Source organism: Labrus bergylta, chromosome 22 (genome assembly GCF_963930695.1).
Source record: "Labrus bergylta chromosome 22, fLabBer1.1, whole genome shotgun sequence".
In the NCBI taxonomy this organism is placed as follows: Eukaryota; Metazoa; Chordata; class Actinopteri; order Labriformes; family Labridae; genus Labrus; species Labrus bergylta.
Window position 1 is genome coordinate 1,137,822 of NC_089216.1, and position 20,000 is coordinate 1,157,821.

Below are 20,000 nucleotides of genomic sequence, written 5' to 3' on the forward strand. Positions count from 1 at the left end.
ACAACCTTTAACGAGAGACAACAACCCTTAACGAGGGACAACAACCCTTAACGAGGGACAACAACCCTTAACGAGGGGCATCAACCCTTAACGAGGGACAACAACCCTCAACGAGAGACAACAACCCTTAACGAGGGACAACAACCTTTAAGGGGTTTCTGAGCTGTGATTGGTCGGTTCCTGTAGTGTGTTTCTGAGCTGTGATTGGCTGGTTCCTGTAGTGTGTTTCTGAGCTGTGATTGGCTGGTTCCTGTAGTGTGTTTCTGAGCTGTGATTGGTTTGTCATATTAAACGGTGGGCTTTGATTGGTTAAGATGTTTTGGAAGAAAATGATTTCAGGTCCGCCGAAGGTTTCCTCCCCCTCTCCCTCCTGTGACTCAGACCCTTGCCCTCCTGCTCTGCGGCGCCCCCCCTCGACGCCGCCACTTCCCCTCAGGAGTCGTCAGCTTGTTGCGAAGCAATCAGAGACATCGGTTGTGTTACGGGATCATAGAAAGGTCAAAGTTCAAGTGTCTGCTATCAGGGAGTCCTGGCCAAGTGCACAAATGATGACCTCACAACCCAAACTCAGGACGAGTCAGAGGTCTGTGACCTCGCCCCCCTTGACTCAGCCAATCACAGAGGCCCAGCCCAGATCAACCAACATACATCCCATGACCTCATCAGCCCCGCCTACAACTACGTCCCGCAATCATCTGCTTTCTACCGCCCCTCACCCTCATTGGTCGGTCCCTGTCAGAGCCACACCAACTGGGCGAGGCTCGGAGGCCACAATGATGTCACTGCTTCTGTTCTGTCACAGGTAACCATGGCAACCCGGTGAGAGGGATGGGCCTTCTAAAGGTGTGCTGGGGCTCATGTATCTCATCAGTTTAAATATATATATATATATATATTGGTGCAGTACATTGTACGTACAGGTGTAGAATATGTCAGGTGTAGTTAACGGATGAAAAGAAAAAATCAATAAATCAAAACCTTTCTGTCTGCTGTGGAATCAAACAGTGACAGTCCTGTCTGTCTCTCACCTGTCTGTCTCTCACATGTCTGTCTTCTCCTGTCTGTCTCTCACTTGTCTGTCTGCACTCTTTGTGTCTCTCAACTGTCTGTCTCTCCTGTCTGTCTCTTACCTGTCTGTCTGCATACTGTCTGTCTTTCTCCTGTCTGTCTCTCTCCTGTTTGTCTCTCACATGTCTGTCTCTCTCCTGTCTGTCTCTCACATGTCTGTCTCTCTCCTGTCTGTCTCTCACCGGTCTGTCTCTCTCCTGTCTGTCTCTCTCCTGTCTGTCTGCATACTGTCTGTCTCTCTCCTGTCTGTCTCTCTCCTGTTTGTCTCTCACATGTCTGTCTCTCTCCTGTCTGTCTCTCACATGTCTGTCTCTCTCCTGTCTGTCTCTCACCGGTCTGTCTCTCTCCTGTCTGTCTCTCTCCTGTCTGTCTGCATACTGTCTGTCTTCTCCTGTCTGTCTCTCACTTGTCTGTCTGCACTCTTTGTGTCTCTCAACTGTCTGTCTCTCCTGTCTGTCTCTTACCTGTCTGTCTGCATACTGTCTGTCTTTCTCCTGTCTGTCTCTCTCCTGTTTGTCTCTCACATGTCTGTCTCTCTCCTGTCTGTCTCTCACATGTCTGTCTCTCTCCTGTCTGTCTCTCACCGGTCTGTCTCTCTCCTGTCTGTCTCTCTCCTGTCTGTCTGCATACTGTCTGTCTCTCTCCTGTCTGCCTCTCACCTGTCTGTCTCTCCTGTCTGTCTCTCACCTGTCTGTCTGCATACTGTCTGTCTTTCTCCTGTCTGTCTCTCTCCTGTTTGTCTCTCACATGTCTGTCTCTCTCCTGTCTGTCTCTCACATGTCTGTCTCTCTCCTGTCTGTCTCTCTCCTGTCTGTCTGCATACCGTCTGTCTCTCTCCTGTCTGCCTCTCACCTGTCTCTCTCTCCTGTCTGTCTCTCTCCTGTCTGTCTCTCACATGTCTGTCTGCACACTGTCTGTTTCTCACCTGTCTCTCTCACCAATCTGTCTCTCTCACCAGTCTGTCTCTCTCCTGTCTGTCTGTCTTGCAGTAATTCCAGTCACAGTCTGGTTGCCATTGACAACAAAATTGAGCAGGCCATGGTGAGTGTTACACAGTTCCACAACCAATGTTTTCCCAGACTGCGCCCTCTGCTGGCTGAATGAATAATGTGTGTGTGTGTGTGTGTGTGTGTGTGTGTGTGTGTGTGTGTGTGTGTGTGTGTGTGTGTGTGTGTGTGTGTGTGTGTGTGTGTGTGTGTGTGTGTGTGTGTGTGTGTGTGTGTGTGTGTGTGTGTGTGTGTGTGTAGGACCTGGTTAAGAGTCACCTGATGCTGGCGGTCAGAGAGGAGGTGGAGCTTCTGAGAGAACAAATCAGAGAGCTGCAGGAGAAGAACACACACCTGGAGAGAGAGAACCACATCCTGAGAGCACTTACACACACACACAACAAAACATAACACACACACACGTCTATATACATATGGGCAGTCAAAAAATTAAATTATTTAGTTTGCGATTAATTTCTACATTTGAATAGTTAATCACAATAAATCCCGTTTTTTAATCGCATCTTTGAAATTCCATTTTTCACAACTAAATATAAGATTTGTAAGGCTTTTATTTTGAAATTTTGTACTGTCTTCAGCAGAGAGTGCATTACTTTTTGTTTGAATTCAACCCTGCTTTTTTGAAAAAAGTTAGGACAGCGGTGGAGCCTAAAGTGAAAGTTGATATAAGATAGCTCCACCTTCATTTGCTGATGTTTCAACACACAGTCTAAACATGATGATGATGATGATGATGATGAAGAGTTGATTAGATAAATTAATAAAAACTAACTGGAGACACTTACAGGCTGGTTGTGTGTTTGTGGGGATGAAGATGGTGATGAGGAGGAGGAAAACCTTTTTAAGGGTGAGATTGAACACTGTAAAAACAGTTCAGGTTACTTTATTTGTAGGTAAATGTGGTTGCAGTTGGGGTTGCATCGACTGAAACACAGAAAATATTTAAAGGTCACATATTATTCAAAACACCACTTCTCCATGTTCCTCTAATACTAACATGTGTCTCTAGTCATCTACAAACCCCCAATGATGAGAAAAGTCCATCCTCTCCGTCTTCTCCCTGCTCCACTTTTCAGAAAATGTGTGCTCAAACAGGCCGTTTGGAGATTTTCCCTTCATGACATCACAAAGGGCAGTAGCCCCTCCCCCAGGTGGGTGACACTCCCACAGCTAGGTGTTTGTTCTGCCCTCTGAGTCTGCCTTCTCACCGTAAACAATAGGACATGGAGCGAGAAAGCACAGAGTACACCCAAGCCCTTCCAGAGAGGGGGCGTGGTCAGACACAGCTCATTTACATATTTAAAGGTACAGACACAGAAACAGCCTGTTCTGAGCAGGGCTGAAATAGAGGGGTTTATAGACATGATCAAATACAGGATCAGAGTGGATTTAGAACAAGAAACTTCACACACATGTTTTGAGGAGCTCTGAGACTTATTTACACTGAAGAAGAGGAGGAGGATATGTGACCTTTAAAACATACAATGTGCAAATGCATAGTACACGGCTTAAAATGATAGACAAGTTAATCTCGAAAAGTTTCAGACCTTGAAGCAGTGTTGAAACAGGAGTGCAAAAAAAAAAAAAAAGATGTGAAATTTGTAAAAGTGATCTTTACTAAATGTTTTTCTTGCCTTAAGACCAAAAACGCCCCCTACAGGAGAGGACAGGCTGCAGCCTAATTTAGTCTGAATGTTCAGTTACACATCAATGAATCCATGATGTTTATAAATCTAAAATATAAATGTGTGTGATATAAAACACAAAGTTCATATAACGTGTCCTCAGAGAACTGTCTTTATGATTTATTGATGTATAAATTAAAGTGATTGATGTAACCGAAGTGTAATGAGCAGCTCTGTAAGAGGGTACTGGCCCTTTAAGGGAGGAAGAGGATGAGACCCCCCCCTCCTCCCTCCTCCTCCTCCTCCTTCAGCACATTGTTCTGCAGCTCCCGGCAGCAGCCTCCCTCTGCTGCTATTCGCTACAGACAGACTGAGAGACAAACAGGCAGGCGGGCAGACAGACAGACAAACAGGCTGTCAGACAGACAGGCTGACAGACAGACAGGCTGTCAGGTCTCCGGTCTGAACGTCTATCAGAGAACCGGCTGCTGGGCGGCGACTGATGGATCCACCAGCTGATACATAAACGTAGACAAAGACAGAGAGAGAGAGAGAGACAGGCGGTCGGAGACGCAGACAAGGCGGACAGAGAGACAGACAGGCGGACGGAGAGACAGACAGGCGGACAGACACTATGACCAGGGGCTCCTCGCGACGTTGGACCCACAGGCACGAGCGGAGGTGAGTGACGGAACAAAGAGTCCTCTCGTCTTTCTCTTCTTTGATCACAGCCCTCTGATGCTCCCACTGCCGTAGCCATGGCAACCATACCTTAGTCTGAGGTCATGAGGAGAGGAGAGGAGAGAAGGAAACAAGGAGAGAAGGAGAGGCGTGTCTCTGACTGATAACCAGAAATCAAATGAATACTGACATCCAAACAGTCACACTCTTATGTTCATATAAATCTATCTGCTTTATTTATATTTATTTATGAATAACTGGAGTATTGTTTATATCAGTGTTTGTTTTCCTGTTTACCTTCCTTGTTTACAAACAGACACGTGACGTCATCAGTGTCAATCAAAGTGTCCGTTACCCAGAAGGGCAGCAGCTTCCTGTCAGCTTCCTAACACCTTAACAACAACAACAATAATAATAAATGTTAATAATGACAGTTATAGAAATGATTCTCTTCTCATCCTCCAAACTTCTCTTAACGTTTTTTTTTTTTTTTAATGAATTTGCAGAAACAGCCGTTCATTTATTAATTTATTAATTTATTTATTAAGTTATTAATTAATCAATCAATTAATTTAGTGATGTATGTCCACGTCCTGTTTGATGTAAATGAAACGTGATGGACTGTTCCTTTAAATGAGCCGGTCAACAGGAAGACAAGTGAAGGAAGTCAGCTTCCTGACACACAAACAAGCTCCATCCCCCTGCGTGTGTGTGTGTGCGTGTGTGTGTGTGTGTGTGTGTGTGTGTGTGTGTGTGTGTGTGTGTGTGTGTGTGTGTGTGTGTGTGTGTGTGTGTCCTACTTTCTGCTCTTTGTTTGACGGCTTCATTGAAAACACAAAGGCCGTGTGTGAACACATGAGGGTGACACGGTGACAGATGATATTTATAACTCAGCTTTAATGAAAAGAAATATAAAAAGATCGTTTCTCTATGAACAAACTGAAGAATTCAAAGAGGATTAAAAATAAGCGAGTCGTGTTGACGGCGTCGCTGATTTCATATTTAAAGTGATGAACTGACGATGTGTTTCTAAAAACAGGACGTTGATGTGATGAAACAACGATCACATTTACAACACACACTCGTGTCAATCAAACATTCTCCATCCATCACCATCTACACACAAATCCTGCTGAGGGGGAGGGGCTAATCCTGTTGAGGGGGTGGGGCTAATCCTGTTGAGGAATTGCGGGGGTGGGGGTAATCCCAGTTGTGGTTTAGGAAAGTAGAGGGGTTACACCTGAACAGGTGGTCTGTCACTCCCCTGACTGACTGTCTGTCTGACTGTCTGCTGCAGGTAACCCAGCGCTAAGGTGAGGCAGGTTGTGATTGGTGGTTGCCATGGCACCAAGACCATCGTCAGGGGAGCTGTGGGGGCTCCATCTGATGCCCCCTCGTATCCTGGTGGACTGCTGCCTTCCAAACGGTAACATCCTCCTTTCCTCTCCTCTCCTCTCCTCTCCTCTCCTCTCCTCTCCTCTCCTCTCCTCTCCTTTCCTCTCCCCTCCTCTCCTCTCTTCTCCCCTCCTCTCCTCTCCTTTTCCCTCCTCTCCTCTCCTCTCCTCTCCTCTCCTCTCCTCTCCTCTCCTCTCCCCCTCTCCTCTCCTCTCCCCTCCTCTCCTCTCCTCTCCTCCTGACAGTGTCTTTGTCTCTCTGCGTCTCAGGTATGATGGTCAGTCTGGAGTGTCTCAGAGAGACTCCTCTCATCAGTATTAAGCAGCAGCTCTTCACTGAGGCCAGGAAGTATCCTCTGTATCACCTGCTGCAGGTACGTCTCTGTCTTACCTCTCAACCCTTCTCTCGAATTCTCTGGTTATAACAGGAATAACTTCTGCTTTCTGATTGGCCAGGAGGAGTCATGCTACATCTTTGTGGGCGTGACCCAGGAAGCAGAAAGGGAGGAGTTTTACGATGAGACGAGGCGGCTGTGTGACCTTCGACTCTTTCACCCGATTCTGAAGGTCATCGAGCCACTGGGCAACCGTGAGGAGAAGATCCTGAACCGAGAGATAGGTAAGACCTGTTCTCACCTGTTCCCACCTGTCCTCACTTTCATAGCCTGTCTTTACTGTATTCACCTGTCTATTGCTGCCCTCACCTGCGCCCACCTGTCCTCCCCTCTCCTCACTGTCCTCACCTGTCCTCACTGTCCTCACCTGTTCTCACCTTTCCTCACATTCATACCCTGCCCTCACTTTACTCACCTGTACTCTCTGTCCTCACCTGTCCTCAATGTCATCACCTGTCCTCACTGTCCTCACCTGTCCTCAATGTCATCACCTGCCCTCACTGTCATCACCTGTCCTCACCTATCCTCAATGTCATCACCTGTTCTCACTGTCACCACCTGTCCTCAATGTCCTCACCTGTCCTCAATGTCCTCACCTGTCCTCACCTGTCCTCAATGTCATCACCTGTCCTCACTGTCCTCACCTGTCCTCAATGTCATCACCTGCCCTCACTGTCATCACCTGTCCTCACCTATCCTCACTGTCCTCACCTGTCCTCACTGTCCTCACCTGTTCTCACCTTTCCTCACATTCATACCCTGCCCTCACTTTACTCACCTGTACTCTCTGTCCTCACCTGTCCTCAATGTCATCACCTGTCCTCACTGTCCTCACCTGTCCTCACTGTCCTCACCTGTCCTCACTGTCATCACCTGTCCTCACCTGTCCTCAATGTCCTCACCTGTCCTCAATGTCCTCAATGTCCTCACCTGTCCTCAATGTCATCACCTGTCCTCAATGTCCACACCTGTCCTTACTGTCCTCACCTCTCCTCACCAGTCCTCACTGTCCACACCTGTCGCCTGCATCACCTCTCACATCTAAACTGTCATCTCTTGTCAAGCATCACCTGTCACCTGGGAATTCCTGAAATCACCTGTCACCTGGGAATTCCTGACATCACCTGTCCTCACCTGTCTGCACAGCCATTGGACAATCAACAAACATCTCCTCATCCATCATCTGCCAATAGCATGCCATCTAACATGTGGTCACTGGTATCACTCTAGCAGAGTCTAACAGGGCCAAAGCATGTTAGACTAGATCCAGAGCAGGGTCAAACAGGGCCAGGGTGGGTTGGACTGGACTGGATCCAGAGCAGGGTCAAACAGGGCCAGGGTGGGTTGGACCAGTTCCAGAACAGGGTCAAACAGGGCCAAAGCAGGTTAGACTAGATCCAGAGCAGGGTCTAACAGGGCCAGGGTGGGTTGGACTGGACTGGATCCAGAGCAGGGTCAAACAGGGCCAGGGTGGGTTGGACTGGACTGGACCCAGAGCAGGGTCAAACAAGGCCAGGGTGGGTTAGACAGGTTCCAAAGAAGGGTCAAACAGGGCCAGGGTTTGGTTGGACCGGATCCAGACTAGGGTCAAACAGGGCCAGGGTTTGGTTGGACTGGTTCCAGAACAGGGTCAAACACAGCGAAAGCAGGTTAGACTAGATCCAGAGCAGGGTCAAACAGGGCCAGGGTGGGTTGGACCAGTTCCAGAACAGGGTCAAACAGGGCCAAAGCAGGTTAGACTAGATCCAGAGCAGGGTCAAACAGGGCCAAAGCAGGTTAGACTAGATCCAGAGCAGGGTCAAACAGGGCCAGGGATTGGTTGGACTGGTTCCAGAACAGGGTCAAACAGGGCCTGAGTAGGTTGGACCAGTTCCAGAACAGGGTCAAACAGGGCCAGGGTTCGGTTGGACTGGTTCCAGAACAGGGTCAAACAGGGCCAAAGCAGGTTAGACTAGATCCAGAGCAGGGTCAAACAGGGCCAGGGTTTGGTTGGACCAGTTCCAGAACAGGGTCAAACAGGGCCAAAGCAGGTTAGACTAGATCCAGAGCAGGGTCAAACAGGGCCAGGGTGGGTTGGACCAGTTCCAGAACAGGGTCAAACAGGGCCAAAGCAGGTTAGACTAGATCCAGAGCAGGGTCAAACAGGGCCAAAGCAGGTTAGACTAGATCCAGAGCAGGGTCAAACAGGGCCAGGGATTGGTTGGACTGGTTCCAGAACAGGGTCAAACAGGGCCTGAGTAGGTTGGACCAGTTCCAGAACAGGGTCAAACAGGGCCAGGGTTCAGTTGGACTGGTTCCAGAACAGGGTCAAACAGGGCCTGAGTAGGTTGGACCAGTTCCAGAACAGGGTCAAACAGGGCCAGGGTTCGGTTGGACTGGTTCCAGAACAGGGTCAAACAGGGCCAAAGCAGGTTAGACTAGATCAAGAGCAGGGTCAAACAGGGCCAAAGCAGGTTAGACTAGATCCAGAACAGGGTCAAACAGGGCCTGAGTAGGTTGGACCAGTTCCAGAACAGGGTCAAACAGGGCCAGGGTTTGGTTGGACCGGATCCAGAACAGGGTGAAGCTGACCCTCCCCTCCTGCAGGGTTTGCCATCGGGATGCCCGTGTGTGAGTTTGAGATGATGAAGGACCCGGAGGTTCAGGACTTCAGGCGGTCCATACTGAGCGTGTGCAGAGAGGCCATGGAGGAGCGGGAAGGGGGAGGAGCCCACAGCCAGGCACTCTACGTTTACCCCCCCAACCTAGAGTCCAGCCCCCAGCTCCCCCAGCACATCTACAGCAAGCTGGACAAAGGTAATAGCCCCCGAGGACCTACCTGTCTCTCTCTCTTTCTTCCTATACCTGTCTGTCTCTTTAAACCTGTCTGCCTGTCTGCAGGGAGGCTCATCGTGACCATCTGGGTGATCGTGTCACCATCGAACTCTAAACAGAAGTACACCCTGAAGGTAAGACCTTGGTGGAGGAGGTGAGGCTGCCTGAATTCTCCCGCCCCCTCCTGATCTGATGTTGTGTGTGCAGGTCAGTCACGACAGTCTACCTGAGCAGCTGATCGCAGAGTCCATCAGGAAGAAAAGCCGATCGATGCACCTTTCACCTCAACAGCTCCGCCTCTGTGTGCAGGAATATCAGGGCCAATACATCCTGAAGGTGCCTGTCTGTCTGTCTGTCTGTCTGTCTGTCTGTCTGTCTGTCTGTCTGCCTGCCTGCCTGTCTGTCTGTCTGTCTGTCTATCTACCTGTCTGTCTGTCTGTCTGTCTATCTTCCTGTCTGTCTGTCTGTCTGTCTATCTACCTGTCTGTCTGTCTGTCTGTCTGTCAGTGGACTCACCTGTCTGTCTCTCTACCTGTCTCAGGTGTGTGGCTGTGACGAGTACCTCTTGGAGAAATATCCCCTCAGTCAGTACAAGGTAAACACCTCTAACTTCATATGTCAGCTATTACAGTTTCTCTCAGTCGCTTTGGTACATTTCTCGAATCATCCTCGACATTTGCAAAACAGTAAGTGCATTTCTCAAAACAATTCGTACAAATAGCAAAACACCTTGGATTACCTACAAAAGCCAGTCTCTTGCTCAAAATCCTCAGTTCAACTCTCAAAAGTAAATATCTGTGTCAATGAACATGTCAGTGCCATCAGAATGACAAGTCCTTGTGTCATTGTGTACAGGTAAGACAGTCAAATTACTTAGTCATGTTGTCAATATAACAGTGGACTCTGGAGGGCTGTTCTGATATAAACTATGGTTAAAGTTCTGATGACAATTGTAAGTTACACCTTAGTGTATGTGGGAGATTGATTGCAAGAGACTGGACAAGATTCACATTTACGCTTTTACTGTTTGTGCTGTAATTTGTTGACAGACCGTGTCATTGAGATACAGAAAGGAAGAGACAGCACTGCGTAGCACAAAGAAAAAAAGAAAAAAACAAAAGTCGAAATGTGAACATAGGACAATCTCCTTAGGGAAAACTGTACATGCAGTGCTGTAGGAATTACAGTGCAGTCTTCCTACACCTCCTGACGTTCCTGTCTGTTGGGCCACAAATTCTCATCCACATCACAACGAATATCTTCTCTTGCGATGCAGCGTGGAAAGAATCTTTTCGAGTGTCTTATCCAGCCTCTGCAGGCATCTGCTGTGATGTCATCACACGCTGCATCCATGGCAGCCAGAAGGGTCATCTGGCGATCATATACTTTCCATCTCCATGCTGAGAAAAATTCCTCAATGGGGTAAAGGAATGGGGAGTAGGGGGAGAGGAACTCCATCAGCATCCTGTTGTGACCATTGCCTGATGATGTTGGAGCGATGGAAACTGACATTGTCTCAAACTATCACGTACTTTATCAAGTCATCTCCAATCTGAGCCCTCTCTTGTTCAGGGAGGAGATCCCTGTAGAGAGTGTCTACAAAGGTGACAAGACGCTCTGTATTGTATGGCCCAATAATGGGAATATGCGTTAGCACACCATTCTCAGAGATAGCAGCACCCATGGTTATGTTCCCGCCCCGTTGGCCTGGCACATCAACTGTAGCTCTGTGGCCGATGATATTTCAACCACGCCTTCTGCGTTTCGTTAGGTTGAAGCCAGCCTCATCCATGTAGATGAAGTCGTGCGGTGGTTCACTTGCTTCCAGTTCCATTATACACTATATCCAGAAGACACAAAATGAGTTTTATGAATCACATGCATTTTCATTTTGGACTAGATACAGTTTCATCAAATGTATACAGCACATACTGCATCTTCTTTTCTACAGCCATAGCAAATGTGTCACACATACTGTACATCACTATACGATGTACTGTTATCTGTGAGGTACAGTTACTGCATGCTCATACATGTTTCATATTCATTTGGTGTCTTTTCAGCACCCTGTCAATGGTTGAGATGCTGACTGTTAGGATGTTTTCAAAGATGTTGTTGTCCTCTATAATGGCACTCTTTATCTCCCTTAGTCTTATGGCATTGTTTTCTACAACCATGGTGCAAATAGCCTCCTCCTGTTCAGGTGTGAAAAGGAGCCCTCTGCCACCCCTGTGAAGTTGTCTTGCAGTCCTATGTGGAAAAAATAGAGTAATGCAAAACACAAAATTGAGTAAGATAAAATGTCACTGTATAAAGTATACTTACTGTATATTGTAAAATGCAAGTGGAATACTGTAATATTGTATGAAGTATTACAGACAGTATACAGTATTACAGTACAGTGACTATTGTTAGGTTACATACCTGTTCTGTCGATGAAAAGTCTGAATGATTGAGGACACAGTTGTTCTCCCAACATTTGGCTGAAACCCTTCGACCAGCCTCGGCCATTGGAAGCCCAGGATTGAGAACGTGATCTACAAGTGTGGTTCTTATCTCATCAGGAACACGCAGATGTCCAGATGTTGTGGGGGGTGAGACTATTCAACAGAGACCCATTATAAAACATTTTTAGCAACATGACATAATTGATAATGTAGGAAACAGCAGAGAATTGTACATAATCATTTGCATGGATGTACCAAAGCATTAGCAACTTGTTCATAGAAATGAGAAACTGCACAAGTGACACAATGATGTGAAGATTGAACAAGTAGTTTTGAGAATTTCAATTCTGATCTGAGAAATCTACCAAAGCGACTGAGAAAAACTGTAAACACCACCTCACTTTCACTGCCTGTCTCACCACCTCCACCTGTCTGTCTTCCTGCAGTATATCCGCTCCTGCATCATCGTGGGCCGTCTTCCTCACCTGATGCTCGTGTCCAAAGACAGTCTGTACTCTCAGCTCCCCGCCTCAGGCTTCGTCACACCTTCATACAGGTACGTCTCTGACGCAGGTGGTAATCAGCCAATCAGGCGCCTGTTTGTGATGTTTGTGATGTTTGTGATGTTTGTGATGTTTGTGATGTTTGTGATGTTTGTGTTGTTTGTGTTGTTTGTGATGTTTGTGATGTTTGTGTTGTTTGTGTTGTTTGTGATGTTTGTGATGTTTGTGTTGTTTGTGATGTTTGTGATGTTTGTGATGTTTGTGTTGTTTGTGTTGTTTGTGATGTTTGTGATGTTTGTGTTGTTTGTGATGTTTGTGATGTTTGTGATGTTTGTGTTGTTTGTGATGTTTGTGTTGTTTGTGATGTTTGTGTTGTTTGTGATGTTTGTGTTGTTTGTGATGTTTGTGTTGTTTGTGATGTTTGTGATGTTTGTGATGTTTGTGTTGTTTGTGATGTTTGTGATGTTTGTGTTGTTTGTGTTGTTTGTGATGTTTGTGTTGTTTGTGATGTTTGTGTTGTTTGTGTTGTTTGTGATGTTTGTGATGTTTGTGATGTTTGTGTTGTTTGTGATGTTTGTGTTGTTTGTGATGTTTGTGATGTTTGTGATGTTTGTGTTGTTTGTGATGTTTGTGTTGTTTGTGTTGTTTGTGATGTTTGTGATGTTTGTGTTGTTTGTGTTGTTTGTGATGTTTGTGATGTTTGTGTTGTTTGTGTTGTTTGTGATGTTTGTGATGTTTGTGTTGTTTGTGTTGTTTGTGATGTTTGTGATGTTTGTGATGTTTGTGTTGTTTGTGTTGTTTGTGATGTTTGTGATGTTTGTGTTGTTTGTGATGTTTGTGATGTTTGTGTTGTTTGTGATGTTTGTGTTGTTTGTGTTGTTTGTGATGTTTGTGATGTTTGTGATGTTTGTGTTGTTTGTGATGTTTGTGATGTTTGTGATGTTTGTGATGTTTGTGTTGTTTGTGATGTTTGTGATGTTTGTGATGTTTGTGATGTTTGTGATGTTTGTGTTGTTTGTGTTGTTTGTGATGTTTGTGTTGTTTGTGATGTTTGTGATGTTTGTGATGTTTGTGATGTTTGTGTTGTTTGTGTTGTTTGTGATGTTTGTGTTGTTTGTGTTGTTTGTGATGTTTGTGATGTTTGTGATGTTTGTGATGTTTGTGATGTTTGTGTTTGTGATGTTTGTGATGTTTGTGATGTTTGTGTTGTTTGTGTTGTTTGTGATGTTTGTGTTGTTTGTGTTGTTTGTGATGTTTGTGATGTTTGTGTTGTTTGTGATGTTTGTGATGTTTGTGATGTTTGTGTTTGTGATGTTTGTGATGTTTGTGATGTTTGTGTTTCAGCCGTCGCACACCTCAGCCGTCTCCGTGTCCCGGAGGGGGAGACGGGTCTCCTGCTCGCTCTCTGTGGGCGTTCAACACTCTGCTGAGAGTCCGTCTGCTGTGTGCGACCTATGTCAACGTCAACATCCGAGACATCGACAAGGTGAGACAGCCCGTCTGTCTGTCTGTCTGTCTGTCTGTCTGTCTTTAATCATTTAATTAACAAAAGTCACATTCTGTCTGTGTGTGTGTGTGTGTGTGTGTGTGTGTGTGTGTGTCTGTGTGTGTGTGTGTGTGTGTGTGTGTGTGTCTGTGTGTCTGTGTGTGTGTGTGTGTGTGTGTGTGTGTGTGTCTGTGTGTGTGTGTCTGTGTGTCTGTGTCTGTGTGTCTGTGTCTGTGTGTGTCTGTGTGTCTGTGTGTGTGTGTGTGTGTGTGTGTGTGTGTGTCTGTGTGTCTGTGTCTGTGTGTGTGTGTGTGTGTGTGTGTGTGTGTGTGTGTGTGTGTCTGTGTGTCTGTGTCTGTGTGTGTGTGTGTGTGTGTCTGTGTGTCTGTGTGTGTGTGTGTGTGTGTGTGTGTGTGTGTGTGTGTCTGTGTGTCTGTGTGTGTGTGTGTGTGTGTGTGTGTGTGTGTGTGTCTGTGTGTGTGTGTGTGTGTCTGTGTGTGTGTGTGTCTGTGTGTGTGTGTCTGTGTGTGTGTGTGTGTGTGTGTGTGTGTCTGTGTGTCTGTGTGTGTGTGTGTGTGTGTGTGTGTGTCTGTGTGTCTGTGTCTGTGTGTGTGTGTGTGTGTGTGTGTGTGTGTCTGTGTGTCTGTGTCTGTGTGTGTGTGTGTGTGTGTGTGTGTCTGTGTGTCTGTGTGTGTGTGTGTGTGTGTGTGTGTGTGTGTGTGTGTGTCTGTGTGTCTGTGTGTGTGTGTGTGTGTGTGTGTGTGTGTGTGTGTGTGTGTGTGTGTCTGTGTGTCTGTGTGTGTGTGTGTGTGTCTGTGTGTGTGTGTGTCTGTGTGTGTGTGTCTGTGTGTGTGTGTGTGTGTGTGTGTGTGTGTGTGTCTGTGTGTGTGTGTGTGTGTGTGTGTGTGTGTGTGTGTAGATCTATGTGAGGACAGGTATTTATCACGGTGGAGAGCCGCTCTGTGATAACGTCAACACACAGAGAGTTCCCTGCTCCAACCCAAGGTAACACTATACACACTGTCTCTCTGCCTGTCTGTCTCTCTAACCTGTCTATCTGACCTGTCTGTGTATTACCTGTCTCCCTCTCTAACCTGTCTGTCGGCCCAGGTGGAACGAGTGGTTGACCTATGACATCTACCTGGCTGACCTGCCTCGCTCTGCCAGGCTGTGCCTGTCTATCTGCTCTGTGAAGGGAAGGAAAGGAGCTAAGGAGGTAGGAAAGGACAGAGAGGACACCAATGAAGGACGACTGAATCTGTCTGTCCCTCTACCTGTCTATCAGTCATATCATGTGTCTGTGTGTCTGTCTGTCCTGTCTCTCTCTCTCTTCTGTCTTTCTCTCTGATCACCTGCCTGTCTCTCTGCATGTCTCTCATCACCTGTCTGTCTGTCTTTCTGTCTCACCACCTATCTGTCTGCCGGAAACACTGTTCTCTGGGCCGGGGGAATGTTAGACTATTTGACTGTCTCTCTGCCTGCCTGTCTCTCTGATCACCTGTAAGTCTGTCTCTCTACCTGTCTATCTGTCTGACGACCTGTCTGTCTCTCCATCTGTCTGTCTGTCTGTCTGACGACCTGTCTGTCTCTCTGATCACCTGTAAGTCTGTCTCTCCACCTGTGTGTCTATCTGACGACCTGTCTGTCTCTCCACCTGACTATCTGTCTGACGATCTGTCTGTCTCTCCACCTGTCTGTCTGTCTGATGACCTGTCTGTCTCTCCATCTGTCTGTCTGTCTGTCTGACGACCTGTCTGTCTCTCCACCTGTGTGTCTGTCTATCTGTCTGACAACCTGTCTGTCTCTCAGATCACCTGTAAGTCTGTCTCTCCACCTGTGTGTCTATCTGACGACCTGTCTGTCTCTCCACCTGACTATCTGTCTGACGATCTGTCTGTCTCTCCACCTGTGTGTCTGTCTGACAACCTGTCTGTCTCTCCAACTGTCTATCTGTCTGACGAGCTTTCTGTCTCTCCACCTGTGTGTCTGTCTATCTGTCTGACGACCTGTCTGTCTCTCTGATCACCTGTAAGTCTGTCTCTCCACCTGTCTATCTGTCTGGCGACCTGTCGCTCCACCTGACTGTCTGTCTATCTGTCTGATGACCTGTCTGTCTCTCCACCTGTGTATCTGTCTATCTGTCTGACGACCTGTCTGTCTCTCCACCTGTGTGTGTGTCTGTCTATCTGTCTGACGACCTGTCTGTCTCTCCACCTGTGTGTGTGTCTGTCTATCTGTCTGACGACCTGTCTGTCTCTCCACCTGTCTGTCTTTCAGGAGCACTGTCCTCTGGCCTGGGGGAATGTAAACCTGTTCGACTATACAGATGTCCTGGTGTCTGGTAAAGTGGCTCTCGGGCTTTGGCCGGTCCCTCATGGCCTTGAGGACCTCCTGAATCCAATTGGAGTAGCTGGTTCCAATCCCAACAAGGTACACGACCATGTCTTTACCTGTCTGTGTGCGCACCTGTCAATCTCAGAGACACGATTGATCCAGATGAAGTGCATCAATGTCTGATTGGTGATGTGCTCCTCTGTAGGAGACTCCCTGTGTGGAGCTGGAGTTCTCCTGGTTCAATCAGACTGTAGTGTTTCCTGATGACCAGCAGATAGAAGAGCATGCCAACTGGACCATCAGCCGAGAGCTGGGCTACACCTACTGCCACGGACTGGTAATCTATATTTATATATCTACAACTACTGCCACGGACTGGTAATCTATATTTATATATCTACAACTACTGCCATGGACTGGTAATCTATATTTATATATCTACACCTACTGCCACGGACTGGTAATCTATATTTATATATCTACAACTACTGCCACGGACTGGTAATCTATATTTATATATCTACAACTACTGCCACGGACTGGTAATCTATATTTATATATCTACAACTACTGCCACGGACTGGTAATCTATATTTATATATCTACACCTACTGCCACGGACTGGTAATCTATATTTATATATCTACAACTACTGCCACGGACTGGTAATCTATATTTATATATCTACAACTACTGCCACGGACTGGTAATCTATATTTATATATCTACAACTACTGCCATGGACTGGTAATCTATATTTATATATCTACACATACTGCCATGGACTGGTAATCTATATTTATAGCTCTATACCTGTCTGTCTGTTTCAGACCGGTCGTCTGGCCTGTGACAGCAGTGTTTCAGCAACTGATGGAGAGCAGCTCCGTTCTCTGTGCTCCAGAGATCCTCTGTATGAGCTGTCAGAGCAGGAGAAGGACTTCCTGTGGAGACACAGGTAAGGGACGGACTCTACCTGGAGACACAGATAAGGGAGGGACTCTACCTGGAGACAGGGGTGAGGGAGGGACTCTACCTGGAGACACAGGTGTGGGAGGGACTCTACCTGGAGACACAGGTGTGGGAGGGACTCTACCTGGAGACAGGGGTGAGGGAGGGACTCTACCTGGAGACAGGGGTGAGGGAGGGACTCCACCTGGAGACACAGGTGAGGGAGGGACTCTACCTGGAGACACAGGTGTGGGAGGGACTCTACCTGGAGACAGGGGTGAGGGAGGGACTCCACCTGGAGACACAGGTGAGGGAGGGACTCTACCTGGAGACAGGGGTGAGGGAGGGACTCCACCTGGAGACACAGGTGAGGGAGGGACTCTACCTGGAGACACAGGTGTGGGAGGGACTCTACCTGGAGACAGGGGTGAGGGAGGGACTCCACCTGGAGACACAGGTGAGGGAGGGACTCTACCTGGAGACACAGGTGTTGGAGGGACTCTACCTGGAGACACAGGTGTGGGAGGGACTCTACCTGGAGACAGGGGTGAGGGAGGGACTCTACCTGGAGACACAGGTGTGGGAGGGACTCTACCTGGAGACACAGGTGAGGGAGGGACTCCACCTGGAGACACAGGTGAGGGAGGGACTCTACCTGGAGACACAGGTGTTGGAGGGACTCTACCTGGAGACACAGGTGTGGGAGGGACTCTACCTGGACACAGGGGTGAGGGAGGGACTCTACCTGGAGACACAGGTGTGGGAGGGACTCTACCTGGAGACAGGGGTGAGGGAGGGACTCCACCTGGAGACACAGGTGAGGGAGGGACTCTACCTGGAGACACAGGTGTGGGAGGGACTCCACCTGGAGACACAGGTGAGGGAGGGACTCTACCTGGAGACACAGGTGAGGGAGGGACTCTACCTGGAGACACAGGTGTGGGAGGGACTCCACCTGGAGACACAGGTGAGGGAGGGACTCTACCTGGAGACATAGGTGTGGGAGGGACTCTACCTGGAGACAGGGGTGAGGGAGGGACTCTACCTGGAGACACAGGTGAGGGAGGGACTCCACCTGGAGACACAGGTGAGGGAGGGACTCTACCTGGAGACACAGGTGTTGGAGGGACTCCACCTGGAGACACAGGTGAGGGAGGGACTCCACCTGGAGACACGGGTGTTGGAGGGACTCTACCTGGAGACAGGGGTGAGGGAGGGACTCCACCTGGAGACACGGGTGTGGGAGGGACTCTACCTGGAGACACAGGTGAGGGAGGGACTCCACCTGGAGACACAGGTGAGGGAGGGACTCTACCTGGAGACACAGGTGTGGGAGGGACTCCACCTGGAGACACAGGTGTGGGAGGGACTCTACCTGGAGACACAGGTGAGGGAGGGACTCTACCTGGAGACACAGGTGTGGGAGGGACTCTACTGGAGACACAGGTGAGGGAGGGACTCTACCTGGAGACACAGGTGTGGGAGGGACTCTACTTGGAGACACAGGTGTGGGAGGGACTCATTGTATTGCAAGTTTTAACAAAGAGATGTACCTTAAACCACTAAGTGATTCTATTTGTCTACACCTGTCTCCCTTTATGTGTCTCTACCTGTCTATGTGTTTACCTGTCTCTCTGTATGTGTCTCTACCTGTCTTTGTGTTAACCTGTCTCTCTGCATGTCTCTACCTGTCTATGTGTTCACCTGTCTCTCTGTATGTCTCTACCTGTCTATGTGTTTACCTGTCTCTCTGTATGTGTCTCTACCTGTCTTTGTGTTTACCTGTCTCTCTGTATGTGTCTCTACCTGTCTTTGTGTTAACCTGTCTCTCTGTATGTCTCTACCTGTCTTTGTGTTCACCTGTCTCTCTGTATGTCTCTACCTGTCTTTGTGTTAACCTGTCTCTCTGTATGTCTCTACCTGTCTTTGTGTTCACCTGTCTCTCTGTATGGCTCTACCTGTCTTTGTGTTCACCTGTCTCTCTGTATGGCTCTACCTGTCTTTGTGTTCACCTGTCTCTCTGTATGTGTCTCTACCTGTCTTTATGTTAACCTGCCTCTCTGTATGGCTCTACCTGTCTTTGTGTTCACCTGTCTCCCACCTTGTCGCTTCTTTAATCCACACCTGTCCACCTCTCCGGACCGTCTACATGTTCGTACCTGGCTGTCTCCCATTTGTGCCTTTGTCTCCACCCACCTGTCTCTCTGCGTACCTGTCTCTCTCTCTCTCTACAGACATTACTGTGTAAACATCCCAGAGTCTCTTCCTAAACTGCTTCTGTCCGTCAAATGGAACTCCAGAGATGAAGTTTCACAGGTACACCACACGCCTGTACCTGTCCATGCATTGTCCCAGTCGCCATGTTGTCTCTCTCTCAGTGTTCACGTGTCTGTCTCCTCCTCCTCCTCCTCCTCCTCAGATGTACTGTTTGCTGAAGGAGTGGCCTCTGATGGAGCCCGAGTCGGCTCTCGAGTTGTTGGACTGTAACTTTCCGGATCCGATGGTCAGGGAGTTCGCTCTGCGCTGCCTGGTTCAGGGTCTGACAGACGACAAGCTGTCACAGTACCTGCTGCAGCTTGTACAGGTGTGTTTACAAATCTCTGCACTCCTCCTGGCTCTGGTTTTGGAAGTGAGACAGGTGAAAGTGGACTCTGGAAAGAGAGTCCTCTGTTGCCCCCCGGTGGTGGAATGAACTTCCAAACTCCATGTGATCTGCAGAGTCCCTCTGCACCTTTAAGAAAAAGCTAAAGACCCAGCTCTTTCATGAATACCTCCTAACTTAATGATGATGGTCTCCATATTATTGATGATGATGATGGTAATGACGATGGTTTTTGTTTGATAATGATGACTTATAAGATGGTTTCTATACTGATTAGAGCTCTCAAGAACTGCCCTCAATGTTGAGCTTTGCCTCTGGTCACTTCCTGTCAGCACCTGTGTGTCCAATCAGACTCAAAGCTGATCGTTTGCTCTTACTCACATTGTTCCCTTTTTTCTAGATCCTTGCTTGTGTTGTTCTTACTCTCTGATGTACGTCGCTTTGGATAAAAGAGTCTGCTCAGTGAAATGTAGAATTGTAAAACTGACTGATCCTGGTAATGTATATACTCTTACTGTATGCTGATGATGACACTCTATGTTTCAGGTGTTAAAGTACGAGATGTACCTGGACAATCCTCTGGCTCGTTTCCTGATCAAGAAAGCTCTGACCAATCAGAGGATAGGACACTTCTTCTTCTGGCATCTTAAGTGAGGGGCACCACCTGTGGAATGAAAAATAAAACGCATTTCAATC

At 47.8% G+C, this 20,000-nt stretch overlaps 2 protein-coding genes across 2 annotated transcripts in view; both read left to right on the plus strand.

The window, feature by feature from the left end:
* The window catches only part of zgc:153012 (TSC22 domain family protein 4), a 6,682-nt gene extending 3,823 nt beyond the window's left edge, over positions 1 to 2,859 (plus strand). The window contains 2 exon segments of the mRNA XM_029282308.2: positions 2,058 to 2,109; positions 2,316 to 2,859. Coding sequence (XP_029138141.2) covers positions 2,058 to 2,109; positions 2,316 to 2,465 — 202 coding nt within the window. The 3' untranslated portion in view covers positions 2,466 to 2,859.
* A 1,151-nt stretch (positions 2,860 to 4,010) lies between these two features.
* The window catches only part of zgc:158659 (phosphatidylinositol 4,5-bisphosphate 3-kinase catalytic subunit alpha isoform), a 23,347-nt gene continuing 7,357 nt past the window's right edge, over positions 4,011 to 20,000 (plus strand). Inside the window, exons 1-18 of the mRNA XM_020658471.3 lie at positions 4,011 to 4,381; positions 5,679 to 5,807; positions 6,046 to 6,149; positions 6,232 to 6,394; positions 8,757 to 8,966; positions 9,051 to 9,118; positions 9,192 to 9,320; positions 9,526 to 9,579; positions 11,878 to 11,987; positions 13,279 to 13,420; positions 14,340 to 14,425; positions 14,531 to 14,636; positions 15,698 to 15,850; positions 15,960 to 16,091; positions 16,585 to 16,709; positions 18,937 to 19,018; positions 19,122 to 19,286; positions 19,851 to 19,954. Coding sequence (XP_020514127.1) covers positions 5,723 to 5,807; positions 6,046 to 6,149; positions 6,232 to 6,394; positions 8,757 to 8,966; positions 9,051 to 9,118; positions 9,192 to 9,320; positions 9,526 to 9,579; positions 11,878 to 11,987; positions 13,279 to 13,420; positions 14,340 to 14,425; positions 14,531 to 14,636; positions 15,698 to 15,850; positions 15,960 to 16,091; positions 16,585 to 16,709; positions 18,937 to 19,018; positions 19,122 to 19,286; positions 19,851 to 19,954 — 2,018 coding nt within the window. The 5' untranslated portion in view covers positions 4,011 to 4,381; positions 5,679 to 5,722. The remainder of the gene's footprint in view (positions 4,382 to 5,678; positions 5,808 to 6,045; positions 6,150 to 6,231; positions 6,395 to 8,756; positions 8,967 to 9,050; positions 9,119 to 9,191; positions 9,321 to 9,525; positions 9,580 to 11,877; positions 11,988 to 13,278; positions 13,421 to 14,339; positions 14,426 to 14,530; positions 14,637 to 15,697; positions 15,851 to 15,959; positions 16,092 to 16,584; positions 16,710 to 18,936; positions 19,019 to 19,121; positions 19,287 to 19,850; positions 19,955 to 20,000) is intronic.